The 18473-nt window shown below is 43.1% G+C and overlaps 1 protein-coding gene across 2 annotated transcripts; it reads right to left on the reverse strand.

The window, feature by feature from the left end:
- Window positions 1-1575: 1575 nt before the first annotated feature.
- Window positions 1576-10703, reverse strand: LOC115777954 (butyrophilin-like protein 2). Of its 2 annotated transcripts, XM_030725980.1 has the most exons (7): window positions 10569-10703; window positions 7613-7951; window positions 7359-7460; window positions 6536-6856; window positions 5719-6042; window positions 2296-2619; window positions 1576-2209 (listed from the first exon to the last, which is right to left on the reverse strand). In XM_030725980.1, exons 1-7 carry the CDS (start codon window positions 10609-10611, stop codon window positions 2118-2120), a joined length of 1545 nt encoding a protein of 514 aa, XP_030581840.1. In that variant the 5' UTR covers window positions 10612-10703; the 3' UTR covers window positions 1576-2117. The 2 variants fall into 2 exon arrangements, with proteins under 2 accessions (XP_030581840.1, XP_030581841.1); XM_030725981.1 differs by lacking the exon at window positions 5719-6042.
- Window positions 10704-18473: the final 7770 nt, after the last annotated feature.

The raw sequence follows: 18473 nt of genomic DNA on the forward strand, positions 1-18473 counted from the left end.
GGCTGTTGGAGAGACAAAAAGTGAAGAAAAAACACCCTAAATATGTTTACAACGACAAATGAACTTCATGAAAAAAAATCTTTGCTTTTAATGCTTTGCCTGGACCCAAAGTACATAAATCAATTTTGTCCCATATTATTTAATTAAATCTAGTAAATCCACCGGGTGCATCATGAGGAACTTCTGGTACAAATCAAATTCTGCTGTGGAGTTGCAGTATAGCAGTACCCTCTTGCTTGCAGCCAAGTACTCTTTTGGGTCCAGGCGTTGCCAAAGCGTATGAACGAATGTAGCACGAAGGCTGTATGTACACAAAACACAGCGACAGTGGAGGATTTCAGGTTTCCAGTCTATCTCCAAAACTTTCCAAAAGTCAGCGACGCCACTGGAAAAAGTCGCTAAATTTGTTGCTACTTGCTTTTTGAAAAAATAGTCGGTAGGGGAGTCTGAAAAGTTGCTAAATCTAGCGACAAAGTCACTAAGTTGGCAACACTGGCCGCCAGCAACGCGTGGCTAATCCAAGTAAGATGCATCGTGACAGTGGAGTAATCGATCCACCATTATACCAAACACAGCACGCTCCAAATTCAAAGATGGCTGAGAACAGTGGACATGGTGGAGCTACCAGTTCAGGTATAACTTTAAATAGTAAATTTTTTCTCAGTGTATGTATATTGAGAAAAGCACCGGATACATGCGTCACCTGAGCTGGTAGCTCCACCCTGTCCACTGTCCTCAGCCATCTTTGAATTTGGAGCATGCTGTGTTTGGTATAATGGCGGATTGATTAGTCCGCCCTGTGACGTCATTTCAACACTTTTCTACTCGTACCAACAAACTTGAATTTGTGTCCACACAGAGGGGAGGAGTTCATAGTTGAAGAAATTAGAGTTGTTTTCACAAGGCTTTGCACTCACAGCTTTTAGATTTGTACTCACATAAAAACAATCCTAATCTGCACAGTTTCTCAAATACAAATACGAATGTTAGAATAATGCACACCTCTTTTTGACAGTTATCTTACTCCATATGTAAGCAGACTCGTCTCCATCTGAAGTGCAGCTGATGCTGGTGGTGTTGTCTGCAAACTTAACAATGGTGTTGGAGCTCTGTGATGTCATAGAGTCATGGGTTATTTGGGGCGTGGCCACAGCAAAGGTGTGAACATTGTGACATGGGTGTCACTGTTTTGATCAGGGTGACGTACAGAATGTTTGTACTAAATTTCTGAGAAACTAAATGTTTTTCTCTCCATGTAAATATTTGTTTCATTGTGTAGGAGCTTGTTGCTAACAAGGACATGACTTTACTAACGTGGAACCAGAACCTCAATGAAGCACAAAAACCAACACTCTGAGTGTCTAATGAAGTGATGTGTTTGTGGTTGGTGTTAATCTGCTCCTAAACTTCACTGAGTGACCTTAAAAAGTCTTCAAAGGTCTTAAATGTGAGTTTGCTGAAGCTGCAGGAACCCTGCTTTGATCCTCAAACACATCAGGAGCAGCTGCTCCATCACAAACACCACAGAAGAAGAACAACACTGGATCAGGTTAAAGGTCAGCAGCTGTTTTTAATCTGCATTGATGTCACAGGGACAGTGCATGTTCATGGACATCAATGTAAACATGGAAAGTTGCCAGATTGGAGCCAAACTGCTCATTTCCATCTGTAGTCCCTGAGAGGGTCACATGACTTTATCCAATATCCCAGAGACACACAGACACACAAGAACAGCCAGAGACACAAAGACAAATGGCAACAATCCATCATAGTGAGTTAAAGTGATCACAGGTCTGCTTTGTTGGAGATGAGCCTTCAAAGTGGAACATGTGACCACTGACGGTCACGCCCCTCTGATCATGTGATCATGTTGTGCTCCTCCTCCTCAGAGCATCCACCTGTGCTTCCTCTCCTCTCTCCTCCACCTGTTCCAGTGAGGGAACGTCCTCCACGATGGAAAGTGCTGAGAGTTTCCTCCAGAGTGAGACCTCTGTCACAGTTCAGAGGATCTACAGCAGCAGAGACCTTCATGGACACTAAAACACTCAAACACACAACAACAACATCACACTGACTCCACTCTGACATCACTGATCAATAATCAAAGTACAAACAGATCAAACTGATTGATCAGCCATCAGAGGAGTCGGATCAATGGAGCTGCTTCTGTTCCCAATGATCCCTGTTTGATCCTGGAATTGAGCTCTCCCTGCAGAGGAGACACAAGACAGTCAGAGACACACACACACACACACACACACACACACACACACACACACACACACACACGCCTACCTTTGACTTTGAGCAGCACTGATTTCCATCTGATGATGTGTCCGTTCCTCCTGACCTCACAGATGTATCTCCCACTGTCTCTCTCTGTGGGCTGATCCAGGGTCAGACTGAGGTCTCCAGTTCTCAGCAGGTCTTCATTCATCTTCGTTCGGTCTCTGTAATCCTGGTGCTGTTCTTCAGGCTGGTCAGAGCCGTTCTGATACACATGGACTTTTGTGTCTTTTATTACCTTCCACTCCACTTCAGCATCTTCAGGCAGGTTTCCTGTGGTTTTGAAGGGCAGCTGAACAGACTCCGCCCCCTCTTCCACCTCCACCTGACAGGCTGAGAGGACAAAAAACACAACATGAGCTGTACAAAGTCTGATCATGTGACTCCTGTTGTGCACAGTGATGGAATGGCACCTCCTTTATCAGGTGTAGTAATAATTACTGTTTGGAATGGTTGGAGGCTCAACTAGTGGAACTTAGAAAATGTGCACACTGCACAGTTTCTGCACATGTGCCTGATGAACTACTACAGTCCTTAGTTTTTGGAACCCCGGCTGAGTGGGTACTAAAAAAGTACCTGGTACCTGGACCTAATGGAAGACCCTACAAACCAAGCTGAGTTGAGTGGCATGGAGCTGAGTAGGTACTAATGGAAACACGGCTAACAGACAGTTTGTCTCTACCTGCAGGGCTTCCTTCCTGCTGTCAGTCACAGACGGATCAACAGGTTGTGGATAAAAAGCAGATTCCTTCAGCAGAGGATCCATATCACACTGGAAGCATGTGTTCGGGAAAAGAATCCATGAAAATGTTTGAAACCATCTCAGACTCTGATGTGGATCTACCTGGTTTCACCCTCAAACGCTCGCACAGAGACGCTGAAGCCAGTGGCAAGAAAAAAGGTGGAGGTCTGGCTTTATTTGTGGAGCAGAGATGGTGCAATCCTGCACACATCACTGTCAAGGAGACGATGTGTTGTCCTGGTGTTGAGTTGTTGCCTGTTATGGCCATACCAAGATAATTCAGTCCTATCATAACAATACTGTAGACTCCACCCGAGGCAACAGGCGGAGCTCCATGTGACGTCTCCATGAAACTGTTACTAGGATACAGACTGGATGAAAGCTGGCTCTGGACCTCGAGCCAGGCTGGACACGCTGGGAGAGGTGGTGGAAAAATGCACACTAAAGACATCAGAAGCCATCAACACACACTTTATAACATCTTCATGGAACAAAGATCATCAGTACTGACAAACTGCTCCCTCCATGCACACAGTATCATTGTTTCTCTTAGTCTTAAGCTGGACTCGGATCCTCCTGAGACATTTTTATATTTCAGTCATAATAACCAAGAGGACAGTTTGTGCAGGGTGGAGAAAATCTGATGCATCATCCAGTTCATTCAGGATCAGCTCCAACCTGCAGTTTGTTTGCTGCCTCCATCCACCTTGGTTCAATTTGCTCTTCTTAAAGTTGGAGCTCTTAACAGTCAGGCTGTGATTCTCAACGAGCTGATGTTTTTAACAGAAATGAAATCTGGAGAGGGCTGTGTGAACTCTGACCCCCACATATTCAATTCAGTTTTATTGATATAGCACCAAATCACAACAAACTTGATTGTTTTAGTCAATCCAGAGAAAGAGGGTGGGGTGGAAGTTTGGTTCAAATTCTCCCCTGTAAAGGTGGATGAAGGGTGTGAAACACCTCCAGCTGTGCAGGTATCTGCCACCCTCCTGACACTGCATCAGAGCTGAACTCTCAGATTTTTGATTCTCCTGTGTGATCACATCATTTTAACATCCACGTTGGGACTTTGGGCGTCTTTGAGAATCCTTTGTGTTAGATTTGAATTTTCCCATTGAACTTTTCTCTGGATGGTTTCTTTAGATTTTCAGGGTTTAATTTCACATCTAAATCTGTTCCTGGATCAGTTTGGTTCCTATTTTCTTCGTCTCTGTTTGTGTCACTCAGTCGTGTTCTGTGGTCTCACTTCCTGTTTTTTACTCACCCACTGACAGGGGAAGGTGGGTCATGTTCTCAGCTGTGTGTGTTTTTTGTTTGTTAACAAAATGACTCAAAGAGTTTTGAACCAAAATTTATAAAACTTTGTAGAAACATTCCCTCGGGGCCCAAGAAAATATGATTTCATTTTCAAGGTCAAAGGTCAAGGTAAAAAAAAAAAGCCTCCTCACTGGCAAAGTTTTAAAATTTATATCTCTGTGAGTTTTTCATCTATTGCAGTGAAATTCTGTCCTCAGGTATAAACTGTGACTGTTGATAATTAATTTTAAATTAAAATGCTACAATAATGCAAAGTGACCTACAGACCCCACACATGGTTGGAGGATGGAGTCCTGACTCCTGCAGTCTGCATCCTTGAGCAAGGCACTGAACCCTCAGTTTCCCCTGAAGCACTGAGAGTGTGAGTGTGTGTGACTGTTAAACAGCAGTGAGGCTGTGCGCCAGGGTGGCTCAGCGGATGAGCAGGCGCCCACATATGCTGCCTGGTGGTGCAGAGGGCGCAGGTTTGTGTCCCGACCTGTTGCCATTTACTGCGTGTCTTCCCCGCCTCTCTGCTCCTGATTTCCTGTCTCTCTACACTGCTGACAGTCACATAAAGTTGTAAAAAGCCCAAAAAAAAGCCCTCAGGCGCAGATAAAATCCTTCTATGAATGAATGAGAGTTGTAGTGAGAAAGTGCTTTGAGTGCTCAGCTGAGCAGAAAGCTGCTATATAATTATAATATATAAGTAGCAGTGCATTTACTATTGCTCCTCCATGACCCACCTTCATCCCTATAAGAATCATTACAGTAATCAAACTATTCTGTGAGTCTAAATCCTCTGTCCTACCACAGTGAAGTGGATGTGCAGCCCTGGTATCATCATATCACCTTCACACTGACAATATTAAATATCTAGGCATCAATAACCCAGCTGTCAGAGCCGTTCAGTCCTCTACTTCAACCAGTGCAGGATGAGCTAAGCTGCTGGACCAGCCTCCTCCTCTCCCTCTGTCAAAGAGCAGCAGTCACTAAAATGTCACTTTGACGTAAAATCAGCTTTTTACTCGCAGTGATCCTCAATCATCCCAACAACTCCTGCTTCAAACCTCTCAGCACGGTCAGAGTCCTGCTGGACAAATAACAGTCCACGTATTAAACTCACAACTTTACAGAAGTCAAAGTCCCGGGGCGATTAGAAACCCCAAACTCTGAACTGTATCATCTAAAATACTCCTGTTTAGCACACACCGTGGTGTTCAGTGGACTATAAAGACAGCCCATGAATCCATGGCTCAACAGCAGTTTAACAGGAAAGTGGGAAAATCTGGAAGCATCTGAGCTGAGAATAAAATATCAGAAGAAGAAATGGAGCACGAGTCAGAGTCCAGGAAGTCCTCAGTGGGAAAAAGACAAACAATGCTCCAAACCTTTGACTCTGAGCAGCAGTGATTTGGCTCTGAGGATGTTTCTGTTCCTCCAGACTTTACAGCTGAAACTTCCACTGTCCCAGTCTGTGGGCTGTTCCAGGGTCAGACTGAGGTCTCCGCTTCTCAGCAGGTCTTCACTCATCTTCGTCCGGCCTCTGTAGGCCCGGTACTGTTCTTCAGGCTGGTCAGAGCCGTGCTGATACATGTGCACTGTCCTGGATTTCCCATCCTTCCACACCACCTTACAGTCTTCAGGCAGGTGTTGTGTGGTGTTGAAGGGCAGCTGCACAGACTTCACCTCTGAATCCGCCTCCACTTGTGGGACTGAAGGACAACAAAGCATGATGTAAGATATGATGTTATAATGCTGAGATGAGCGTTCCACTTTGTCATCAATGGTCCTAAATGCAAATGTGGAACTAGAAGGGCACTTCCACTTTTCTTCTTTTACATTAAATGTTGGCTCAGGCTGATGTGATTCATTCTTACTATGAAGAATACACGTGCACTGTTAGAGAACCAAACTGACATTTACAACAAACCACCAACACAAACAGCTGTGTACAGAAATGAGGAAGTGTGTCTACAATTGTGATAATTTATACACAAAGAAAAATGACTGTATGCTTGTAAGAGCAGCAAATTAGAGGCTCAAGAACGAGAAGATGAGGCAGAGAGTGAAAAACTAACCAAATTAATCCAGTGTGAGCTCAGGTTTCACACTGATAAATAAAATACAGTTATTGGATGAAGCTGACTGAGACTGAACCTCCATCTTGATGACCTCTGACCTTTGACCTGTATCTACAGCACTGACCTCTGACATTAAGCTCTACTTGTTTCTCCATCAGGATCTTTCCCTCACTGCTGCAGATGGTGCAGGTGTAGGTGGTTGTCTTTGTGGGGTGTTTCAGGGTCAGACTGAGGTCTCCAGGTTTCAGAAGGTTTCTCTTCATCTTCGTTCGTCCTCTGTAAAAGTCGTGCTGTTCTTCAGGCCGGTCAGAGCCGCTCTGATACACATGGACCTTCCTGTTGTCTCTGTCCTTCCACTCCACTTTAGCATCTTTGGATAACCAAACTGTGGATTTGCAGGGCAGCTGGACAGACTCCCCCCCTGAGTCCACCTCCACCTGGTAACCTGAGAGAACAACAAAGCACGACATGATGACATCATCAGCAGGTCTGATGGTCACATGACCTCCCTGTCCCCTCCTCCTAGTCTCAGATTGTGTGTCAGTTTGTTCCTGATGTGTTCCTGACTCGTTCTTTGGTAACTAGTCACAGCGTCCTGTAAAGAGCTGCAGACATGTTGATGAAGAGCAGAAGAACAGACACACTGAGCCTCCACAGTCTCACACACATCAGCACAGGAACCATGAAGATCTCACGTGTCTGCTCTGAACATCTGAAGCTCTCCACCACATGACTGAGCACAACTCAAGGAGGAACATTTACTGAAGCTGCTGCCACACTTCCTGTCAGCACATGTTTCCATGGCAGCCTGCTGTTTGCCACCACAGAAGAAGAACAGCTGTGTGTCAGATCAGTGCAGTGAAGTTTGTGTGAGCGACAGTCAAGGAGCCCCCAGAGGACACCTGTTAACCATCGGCATTATGGGTAGTGTAGGAGCAGAGACTCACCTGACATGAAATGCTCCCAGAAATGAAATAAAAGACCCACAAAAACCACAACAAGAAGAACCAGGAGAAGCATCAGAGCTTTGGCCCAGGATGGAAACAGTTCTGTGGAGAAACATAAAGAACAACATGACCTTTGACCTCTGACTGAATGTAATAAATAAATTTGATGATAGTCCTATACTTCAATCAAAGAGTTGACATGGTTAAAATCTGAGTGATGTGAGATGGATCTACAGCAGGTGTTTGTTGCTGACCTTTGACCTGCAGCTGTACATCTGTCAGTCTTTGTTCATCTCCAAGGTCTCCAGCAGAGCAGGTGTAGGTGCCGCTGTCAGACAGTTGGAGGTCGGTCAGCTTCAGGCTGAGGTCTCCAGTCTCCAGAGCGTCAGTCTTCATGGATGTTCGGCCGCTGTAACGCTCGTTCTGATCTTTCAGCTCGTCTCCTTGCAGCTGACGCTGGTGGACGGTTGAAGGACTGAGGTCGGAGCGGCTCCACACCACTGTGGGGTCACTCAGTGTTAAAGTGTCAAACTGACAGGGCAGGATGAAAGAGTCCCCCTCATACAGCTCCACAGCTGAGGCATGCTGGGAAACTGAGGACACACAGACAGAGACTCCATCATGTGCTGCTTTGAGGTAAAGATCAAGTTTAGACACATTTACAGAAACAGAACGACAAACATTACAAACCTTTTCAGAACTCACACAGATTAAAAAAACAGGACTTCAGAAAAGAGGCAACTGAGGAATTACAACAGTTCAAACATGATGAGATGATGATGGACTTTCAAGGTCTTCTTGAGATTAAAAAATGTGTCATATTTACAATATTTCTTCACTGAAGGACCTTAGTGATCTGTGTCCAAACAAAGCTCAGAGTCAAAGGTCACACCAGACTGTGAGTGGAAGTCCTGATGGAGGACAGATGTTCAAGGTCTTTAACATCAGAGAGACAGATCATCAGAGTTCAGACTGCATGTGTGTTACTGTCCATCAGTGCAACATACAGCTGTGTATCATCCACATAATAGTGGAAATGAACACAGTATTTAGATTATCTGAGCAAATGGAAGAAGATAGAGAGTAAAATGGGACTAAGAACAGATCCCTGAGGAACTCCACGTGAGAGGGAGGCTGAGGATGAGGAGAATCCTCCCATTCAAACAGAGAAGGATCTGTCTGATAAGGAGGAGCGAAACCAGGAAAGATATCAGGGTTTCATTGTGAACCACATCAGATCCAGAAGAATTAGAAGAGATCAGAGCCCAGAGTCTGATGTTTCCATTCCTCCAGACTTTACAGAGTCAGCAGCAACAATAAATCATTGATCACTTTGATCAGAGTTGTTTCTGTGCTGCAGGGAGAAAAAACAGAAAGATTTCTTAAGATGTTACTGCTGTTCATATGTAGGATTCACTGAGATGCAGAAGATTTCTCTGATGATTTAGATAAAAACAGTTTGAAACTGTTTTGAGATGAGCTCAGACAGGAGGGTCCAGGAGGGGGGCTTACTACCTGAACTAAAATCCTCAGCTCTTCTGCACTGTTTTTATACCTCTGCTGTGATCACTGAGCAATGGAACACATGGTATTTCAGATTTCTGACCTTCAAAGGGGTGTTGTCATCAAGGACAGAGGTACACAATCTATTGAAATGATCTCACAGTTCACTGAGAGCTCCCTGAGATCACTGGGTCACAATTGTGTGATTAGCTGTTTGACTGGATCTCTACCAAGTCTGCAGTTCATCAGTCTCTCCCATGATAACGTTCACTGTTCTCGCTGTGTTCACCTCTCACTTGCCTGCTGGGCTCCCAATCTTCACCTGGATGCCTCTGTTGATGCAGAGTCCTCCTGTGGTTCATCATGGATGAACAAGCAGTTTTTATGTTCTCAGCCTGTCTGTACTGCCCCATCCTTCCTACTCAACCCATCAACAGGTTCTTCACCACACAGCTGCTGAGCTCCTATAGCTCCACCAGGGTTTCACTGCTTCCTGGACATCACTCGCCATGCCCATCAGATAAACATCCATTGCGAAATCTGAGGGAGATTTCACGATGGCAACCCCAAACCTGGTCTTCAACTCATCATGCCCCAAGAACCTCCATATGGAAAGTTGTCCACAGTCTCTGAACCAACCTAGCAGGTTAAGTAACCTCACAGATGTTGGCTTCAGAGTATTGTACCTCATCATAAGATGCAGATCCCAGCAGATCCACCCTTCCCTTTGTATCTGAAGTCCTTCAGGAAATAGTTCCATCTCAGGTTCATGCTCACTTGTCTAGCAACAACCTTTATGAACAGTTCTGGTCTGGTTTCCACCCTGTTCATAGTACAGAAACAGCCTTGGTAAAAATCACCAATGACCACCTCGTGGCAGCTGACTGTGGTCTATTAATCATTCTGATCCTCCACGATCTGAATGGAGCCTTCGACACCACATCCCAGAATATCCTTCTTGAGAGATTAGCTTTTATTGGAATCACTGACACGCCCTTAAACTGGTTTAAATCTTATCTCTCCAGCCACCGTCAGCTCATTCAACACAACTTCAATTCCAACCCATTTCCTGTTACTACTGGTGTCCCCAGGGATCTGTCCTGCAACCTCTTCTATTTATTATCTATCTACTTCCTCTTGGTCATATCGTCAATAAATTTAATATAAGTTTCCATTATTATTATTATTATTATGCTGATCACAACAAGCTCTACCTACCAATCAAACCCACCTGCATGCTCCCACCCACCAACTCTCTGTGTTTGACTCCATCAAAGCAAATCTTGGAGGCAACACAGATCAAACTGAGGATCTCATCATCTCAGTATAACATCTTCTCCCTCCCTCAGGTCAAGAGTCTGAGTTTCATCCCTGACAGCACTGATATGGTCTTTTTTGGTGATGTCGCCCTGCTGAACAGCAGCAGTGATGGTCGATGTATTTCCGGGTAACACGGAACATAAATGCATGGTTTAAATACACCAATCACGGAGCTCCATCTGTGATCTTACAGCAGAGGGTTGATCGCATTTCTCTACATGACCTCCCTGTGTGTGCTGCTCTGTGTTTGTCACTGATTTCAATCAATGATCAGAGCCTGCTGAGCCTGCTAGCAGACAGAAGAGAGCCCTCCTGCTGATCTGTATGGGACACACACACACACACACACACACACACAGAGCAGCTGATTTTTTTGAGTTATCTTACCGTGCATGAGGATCACAAACACCACAAACATCTTCATGTTCATCTGTCAGCAGCTCCCACTGTGATCCTCGGCAGACACTCTCACAATGCTCAGACTGTGAACCACAGCAGCTTTTTCGTCCTGCAGGATCACAGACCAATGAAGTAGGTGTGTCACTCTGTACAGAACAAAGACCAAAGGTCTCCTACCATGTGAAGACAAACACTTTGACCTCTGAACTCAGTGATACGTGCCTCTTCAGATTCAATCTGTTAGTTCAGCTTCTTCTTACATGACAGCCAAAACATTCAGAGTTATTTAAGTGAACTGAACCTTTAACTGTGCTCACAGCTGCTCTGCTCACATGTGGCAACCATGAGCGACTCACAAAGTTCAGATTCACAGTTTGTTGAGCGTGTGGAAATCCAGCAGAGATCAGCTCTGAGGAGGTTCAGGCTCCTCACAGTGTGACTGCTGAGTGCACCAGTTCCACACAAAGCTCAGCTTACCGAGCTCAAGGCCGGCTCAGAAGGTCACATGAGGATCATTTACAGCAGAGTGGAGCAAACTTTAGGAAGAAAAACAGGAAACTTTTAAAACTTCAGCTCACTGTGTGTGTGTGTGTGTGTGTGTGTGCGTGTGTGTGTGTGTATGTGTGTGTGTATCCGTGTTTATAGGACTAGGTTGTTGATTTTAATCTTGAGTCATAGCCTTTTATGGCCTGTCACACACTCCTGTAATTTCAGCCTGTATCTCTCTGTGGAGACAATAAACACACCTTTGATTTTCAACAATAAAAACACCTGCACTAATGAACCAGCACAGTCTGCAACATGATGTTTGATTAAATACAGAGTGAAGTATAAACAGAGTAAAAGGAGGTGAATGAAAAGGAACACATCATAGACATGCATCATCATCATATTGGGGTGATATGGTACTATGAGGTCTTTGAGATAAGATGGTGCCTGATTGTTCAAGACCTTGTATGTGAGGAGAAGAATTTTAAATTCTATTCTAGATTTAACAGGGAGCCAATGAAGAGAAGCCAATATGGGAGAAATCTGCTCTCTCTTTCTAGTCCCTGTCAGTACTCTAGCTGCAGCATTTTGGATCAGCTGAAGGCTTTTCAGGGAGCTTTTAGGACAGCCTGATAATAATGAATTACAATAGTCCAGCCTAGAAGTAATAAATGCATGAATTAGCTTTTCAGCATCACTCTGAGAAAGGATGTTTCTAAATTTTTCTAAATGCAAAAAAGTGGTCCTACATATTTGTTTAATATGTGCATTGAAGGACATATCGTGGTCAAAAATGACTCCAAGATTTCTCACAGTGTTACTGGAGGCCAAAGTAATGCCATCCAGAGTAAGTATCTGGTTAGACACCATGTTTCTAAGATTTGTGGGGCCGAGTACAAGAACTTCGGTTTTATCTGAATTTAGAAGCAGGAAATTAGAGGTCATCCAGGCCTTAATGTCTTTAAGACATTCCTGCAGTTTAACTAATTGATGTGTGTCATCTGGCTTCATTGATAGGTAAAGCTGGGTATCATCTGCATAACAATGAAAACTGATGCAATGCTTTCTAATAATACTGCCTAAGGGCAGCATGTATAATGTAAATAAAATTGGTCCTAGCACAGAACCCTGTGGAACTCCATAATGAACCTTAGTGTGTGAAGAAGACTCCCCATTTACATGAACAAATTGGAGTCTATGAGATAAATATGATTCAAACCACTGCAGTGCAGTACCTTTAATACCTATAGCATGCTCTAATCTCTGTAATAAAATGTTATGGTCAACAGTATCAAAAGCTGCACTGAGGTCCAACAGGACAAGAACAGAGATGAGTCCACTGTCAGAGGCTCTAAGAAGATCATTTGTAACCTTCACTAATGCTGTTTCTGTACTGTGATGAATTCTGAAACCTGACTGAAGCTCTTCAAATAAACCGTTCCTCTGCAGATGATCAGTTAGCTGTTTTACAACTACTCTTTCAAGAGTCTTTGAGAGAAAAGGAAGGTTGGAGATTGGCCTATAATTAGCTAAGACAGCTGGGTCAGTGATGGCTTTTTAAGTAGCTGTTTAATTACAGCCACCTTGAAGGTCTGTGGTACATACCCAACTAATAACGACTGATTGATCATTTTTAAGATAGAAGCATAATTATTGTTTTAAAGACCAAAACTGACTAAATTTGTATGTTTATACAAAGGCTGAAATGTACTTGTGCATATTTTTTTATATTTGTGCACCAACCTCTGAATCTGTCATCAAACTGCACAGATGTAAACACGACTGTTTGTTTACTCCAGTCTTTACTTCGTAACACATGCACACAGGTTATTATTTGATCATTTACACACAAACATTACTGTTTATAGCAAAAACTGCTGGAACAACAAAAGCAACAGCAGAGAGGTGAAATAGAAGTGACCTGAAGGAACTGTTTTATGTGCTTATCTCAGCTCTACAATGAAGAACAAAAGAGAAAAAGCAAAATGATGCAGGCTGTCAGCACTGAGTTTAGAACAAAGATCTCAGCAGAGGTTAAGAAACTCCTGAGGAGCAGAAACTGGACTTTGGACTTCAACTCAGCTTCAATCTGAGATAATCAAAGATATGAAAGTTTGTGATGTCAAAGAAATCAAAGTAAAACCAGAAACAACCCAAATAACTAAACATGACACAGACACACACTGAGGAGGCAACAATGACAACAAACTCCCAACAGAAACCACAACGTGAGAATATCACAAACTGAAACGAGTCCCAGGAAAATAAACCCAAAATCCCAAACTTCAATAAAACAGAAACAGCATTCAGTAATAAAGCTCAGAAACATCACCAACCCCAGCGACCATGACAGACTCACAACTGTGTCATTATTAGCTCTTCAGGTCAAAGCTGGAGCTGAGTTTGGTCTCTGCTCAGGATCAGTTCATATTCATGAAAATCCTTCAATGAAAAGAAATCATTGGAAATACATTCATATAATTGTTGAAATGAAATAAACTGTTGTCTGATTGGACTCCAAAGAGGCCACAGCAGAGCTCAGTCCCATAGTTCTAGCTCTTCAGTGAGCAGCAGCACTCTGCTGTTGTCTGTGGACACACTAAACACATCAAACACACTCCTGTTTGTCCTCAGTGTGTCTGCAGCACCTCTGAGAGTTCATTTAACGTTCCTCAGAAGCTGTTCAGTCCATCCAAACACTCTGCAGCGCTGACAGCCACTTCAGCTCATTCATGGATTTTGGTTCATCCATAAGCCAAGGAAGGAGAGGATGGTGTGGGTTTAAATAGAAAGAGAGAAAAAGAGTGAAGGTCACATGGTGATCCTGTGATCCTGTGATCCTCGTCTGTCGCTGAAGCCTTTTCCTGGATGTGAAGCATGAGGGAGTGAAGGAGCATTGAGGAGAAGAAGAGGCTCAGAGAGTCTGACTGCTCTCACACTGAATGCTTCATGCTGTGGATGTTGTTGATGAGGGTCTGCTGTGCTCACACTGCAGAGTCATGAAGATGGAGCACAGAAACATCATCTGAGATACTTCAGCCATCAGCTCTTCCTGCAGGCTGGATGACAACATCTCTTCATCACTGAGGTGCAGTTTAAATGAGAAAGCAGAATATGAGCTGTAAATGAAATTAACTCATCTGTTCTCCTTCTGCAGCAGCAGCTCCTCACATGTTTCTGTCTCTGTGGATGATGCAGAACAGGAAGTGTTTGTACAGCAGATGAAGGCAGGTGAGTGTGGATGTGGACGGCCACTTCATCACCTGTTGAGGAGCTTCACACATGACTCAGCCACATTTCCTAGAACAGAACAGTGAGATCAGCAAATCCACATGAAACTTTCAGGGCTCAAAGACACACTTTATCTCTGTTAGAAGCTGACATCAGATCAGTTTGACACCTGCTCTTTGAGGGAATGTTGGACTGAGATCTTCTCACTGAAGTGCATCTTATTAGTTGGCTATGTACCACAGACCTTCAAGGTGGCTGTAATTAAACCTCTACTTAAAAAGCCATCACTGACCCAGCTGCCTTAGCTAATTATAGGCCAATCTCCAACCTTCCTTTTCTCTCAAAGATTCTTGAAAGAGTAGTTGTAAAACAGCTAACTGATCATCTGCAGAGGAACGGTTTATTTGAAGAGTTTCAGTCAGAATTCAGAATTCATCACAGTACAGAAACAGCATTAGTGAAGGTTACAAATGATCTTCTTACAGCCTCTGACAGTGGACTCATCTCTGTTCTTGTCCTGTTGGACCTCAGTGCAGCTTTGATACTGTTGACCATAACATTTTATTACAGAGATTAGAGCATGCTATAGGTATTAAAGGTACTGCACTGCAGTGGTTTGAATCATATTTATCTCATAGACTCCAATTTGTTCATGTAAATGGGGAGTCTTCTTCACACACTAAGGTTAATTATGGAGTTCCACAGGGTTCTGTGCTAGGACCAATTTTATTTACATTATACATGCTTCCCTTAGGCAGTATTATTAGAAAGCACTGCATCAATTTTCATTGTTATGCAGATGATACTCAGCTTTACCTCTCAATGAAGCCAGACGACACATCAATTAGTTAAACTGCAGGAATGTCTTAAAGACATTAAGGCCTGGATGACCTCTAATTTCCTGCTTCTAAACTCAGATAAAACTGAAATTCTTGTTCTCGGCCCCACAAATCTTAGAAACATGGTGTCTAACCAGATACTTACTCTGGATGGCATTACTTTGGCCTCCAGTAACACTGTGAGAAGTCTTGGAGTCATTTTTGACCACGATATGTCCTTCAATGCACATATTAAACAAATATGTAGGACCGCTTTTTTGCATTTGCGCAATATTTCTAAAATTAGAAACATCCTTTCTCAGAGTGATGCTGAAAAGCTAATTCATGCATTTATTACTTCTAGGGTGGACTATTGTAATTCATTATTATTAGGCTGTCCTAAAAGCTCCCTGAAAAGCCTTCAGCTGATTCAAAATGCTGCAGCTAGAGTACTGACAGGGACTAGAAAGAGGGAGCAGATTTCTCCCATATTGGCTTCTCTTCATTGGCTCCCTGTTAAATCTAGAATAGAATTTAAAATTCTTCTCCTCACATACAAGGTCTTGAATAATCAGGCACCATCTTATCTCAAAGACGTCATAGTCCCATATCACCCCAACAGAGCACTTTGCTCTCAGACTGCTGGCTTACTTGTGGTTCCTCGGATACTTAAGAGTAGAATGGGAGGCAGAGCCTTCAGCTTTCAGGCGCCTCTTCTGTGGAACCAGCTTCCAGCTTGGATTCGGGAGACAGACACCCTCTCTCTTTTTAAGATTAGGCTTAAAACTTTCCTTTATGATAAAGCTTATCTGTCTGAGCTGCTTCACTGTCACACCGCTGTAAGAGCTCTGAGGTCATCGAACCAGCTGCTCTTACAGAGGCCTAAAACTAGACTAAAACAGAGAGGTGATCGAGCTTTTGCAGCAGCAGCACCAAAGCTATGGAACGATCTACCTCTCCATATCCGCACAGCTCAGACGATACACACATTTAAATCTCTATTAAAAACACATTTCTTTTCCTTGGCATTTGGCTGCAGTGCTACCTCCTTTTAGATGATTGTTTTATGGTATTTTATGGTACTTGTTTTAAACGTTTTAATTTTTAATTTTCTTATGTTATTTATTGTTCTTAATGTTTTTATTTATTTATTTTTATTTTATTATTTTATTTATTTATTTATATATTTTTATTTTTATTTAGTATAGTCCTTGGGGTTACAGATCTTGTACAGCACTTTGGTCAACGTCGTTGTTTTAAATGTGCTTTATAAATAAACTTGACTTGACTTGACTTGACTTGACTTATAGTTAGGGCTGGATCAGGTGACCCTGAACCATCCCTTAGTTATGCTGCTATAGGCCTAGTCTGCTGGGGGGTTCACATAATGCACTGTTTCTTCTCATTCACCTTATTTACTTTTTTTATACTCCACTCTGCATTTAATCATTAATTGTTATTAATCTCTGTCTCTCTTCCACAGCATGTCTTTCTCTCCCCTCAGCCCAACCGGTCTCAGCAGATGACTGCCCCTCCCTGAGCCTGGTTCTGCTGGAGGTTTCTTCCTGTTAAAAGGGAGTTTTTCCTTCCCACTGTCACCAAGTGCTGCTCATAGGGGGTCGTTTTGACTGTTGGGTTTTCTCTGTATTATTGTAGGGTCTTTACCCACAATACAAAGCGCCTTGAGGCGACAGTTTGTTGTGATTTGGCGCTATATAAATAAAATTGAATTGAATTGAATTAAAGCTCACATGGAGCCAGAAGAGATGGAAGCATGACTCCACATGATGAGAGCATGAACACTCAGAGATGTTCAGTTATTAGGATGAAGCAGCAGAGTCTGAAATGACACATTTCTGCTACATCATGTTGCTTAGAGAGAAAAACAAAGTTTGCTTTGAAGCTTTCTGTCATGGTCCTCGACCTTCGCTCCAGTGTTTGGAGTTTATTGTTGGTGTTGCAGTTTTGGAGTATTTGGGCTGTGTTAGCGTTTTGTGGGTTTTCCTCAGTGTGCCTGTCTCTCTGTGTGTAGTCTGTCTCTGTTTCCTTGTTTACACACTTCCTGTCTCATTTTGATTTCACGTGCATTGTGTTCAGTTTGCTTCCTCTTGTCTTGTGTTATTTTGTCCAGCTGTTACCTCTCCTTACCCTGTGTGTGAATTGCCTCAGTGTCTCTCTGCTCTTTGTTGTGTCGTCCCCTCATGGTGTTGTGTGTCCCTGTTCCTGGTTTTGCATTAACTTCTGGTTTCTGGACTATCTGCAAAGCTCTGCTCTTGGAGGATTTTGTATTTAGTCCATCCTCTCAGCAATAAACCTTAAGTCTTTGCCTGTCTGCCAAGTCCAGTGTTTGGGTCCGAGCTCTGCCAGCTCTGCCAGCCAGGACAAACATCTGTAAAATCCTGTGAGAGCCATTCATCGAATTTTAACCTTTGATTTTTGTTTCCAGCTGTTTTGAAACCAGAAACATCTGTAAAGACGGAATCTTCTTGTCTTTAACTTTCACTCTCAGCTGGGAACATCTGGATCCCAACATCCTGAAAGAAAATCCAAACACAGCCCCAAAATCCTGAAAAGCTGCAGCTCGGACAGAACGGAGGCTCAGCCACACTTTGTTCCATGGAAGAATTAATCCCTCCAGGATCAATGAAGTATCTATAATATATACTGTGGGTGGCAGTGGTGCAGTGGGTAGGTGCTCACCTCACTATTGTAGGTAGCATGGAATTGTAAAGCGTCTTTGAGTACCGTGAAAAGTGCTGTGTAAGTCTAAGGCATCATTATTATTATTATATATAAATATAAAGGAGAGGGGCTCCACTTTGTGACCATGAATAACAGAGCAGATATCTGCTGTCTCCCTCTGAGGCTCTCCTGCATGTTGTTCTCCAGCTGCTGCAGGATCTGCTCACATAGGATCTCTGCTTTGGAAAAAGGTCAAAGGTGAGATCACTGTGGTCACAAGGTAAGCTTAAAATGTGCCTTTATACCAGTCTATTATATACAGTATGTTACTACTATACTATACTATACTGTACATATGGAGAGTATACATTGATTACACAATTTTGCCGTCAGTGGGATATCTGTACATGTGACCTCTGACCTCTGAGTGAGTGCAGCACAGACTGTAAACAAGGACAAACTGCTGCTCATTTTCCTGCTTTATTTACAGCAGGAATTCATTGTGGTTATCAAAATACTGATAAATCAAATGTTTGTGAAAAAACTGTTAATATGCTTAAAACCACTAAAATGTCTGATTTTAGCAAACACTGATACACAGCATGATGTGTGTTAATGCAGCCTGATGTTCATCTGAAATGATCTCAAAACTCAATGACTGAACATCTTCACA

The sequence above is a fragment of the Archocentrus centrarchus genome, unplaced genomic scaffold, assembly GCF_007364275.1.
Source record: "Archocentrus centrarchus isolate MPI-CPG fArcCen1 unplaced genomic scaffold, fArcCen1 scaffold_89_ctg1, whole genome shotgun sequence".
NCBI classification, from domain to species: domain Eukaryota; kingdom Metazoa; phylum Chordata; class Actinopteri; order Cichliformes; family Cichlidae; genus Archocentrus; species Archocentrus centrarchus.

What these genes read in the sequence shown, in the direction of transcription:
- LOC115777954 (XM_030725980.1), bottom strand. Translation starts at nt 10,611, where the DNA reads ATGAACATGAAGATGTTTGTGGTGTTTGTGATCCTCATGCACG. An exon ending in GTTTGTGATCCTCATGCACG is followed by an intron (nt 7,952 to 10,568) that starts GTAAGATAACTC and finishes GTGTGTCCTCAG; the next exon opens with TTTCCCAGCATGCCTCAGCT. An exon ending in ACTGCTGCTCAGAGTCAAAG is followed by an intron (nt 2,620 to 5,718) that starts GTTTGGAGCATT and finishes TTGTCCTCTCAG; the next exon opens with CCTGTCAGGTGGAGGTGGAA.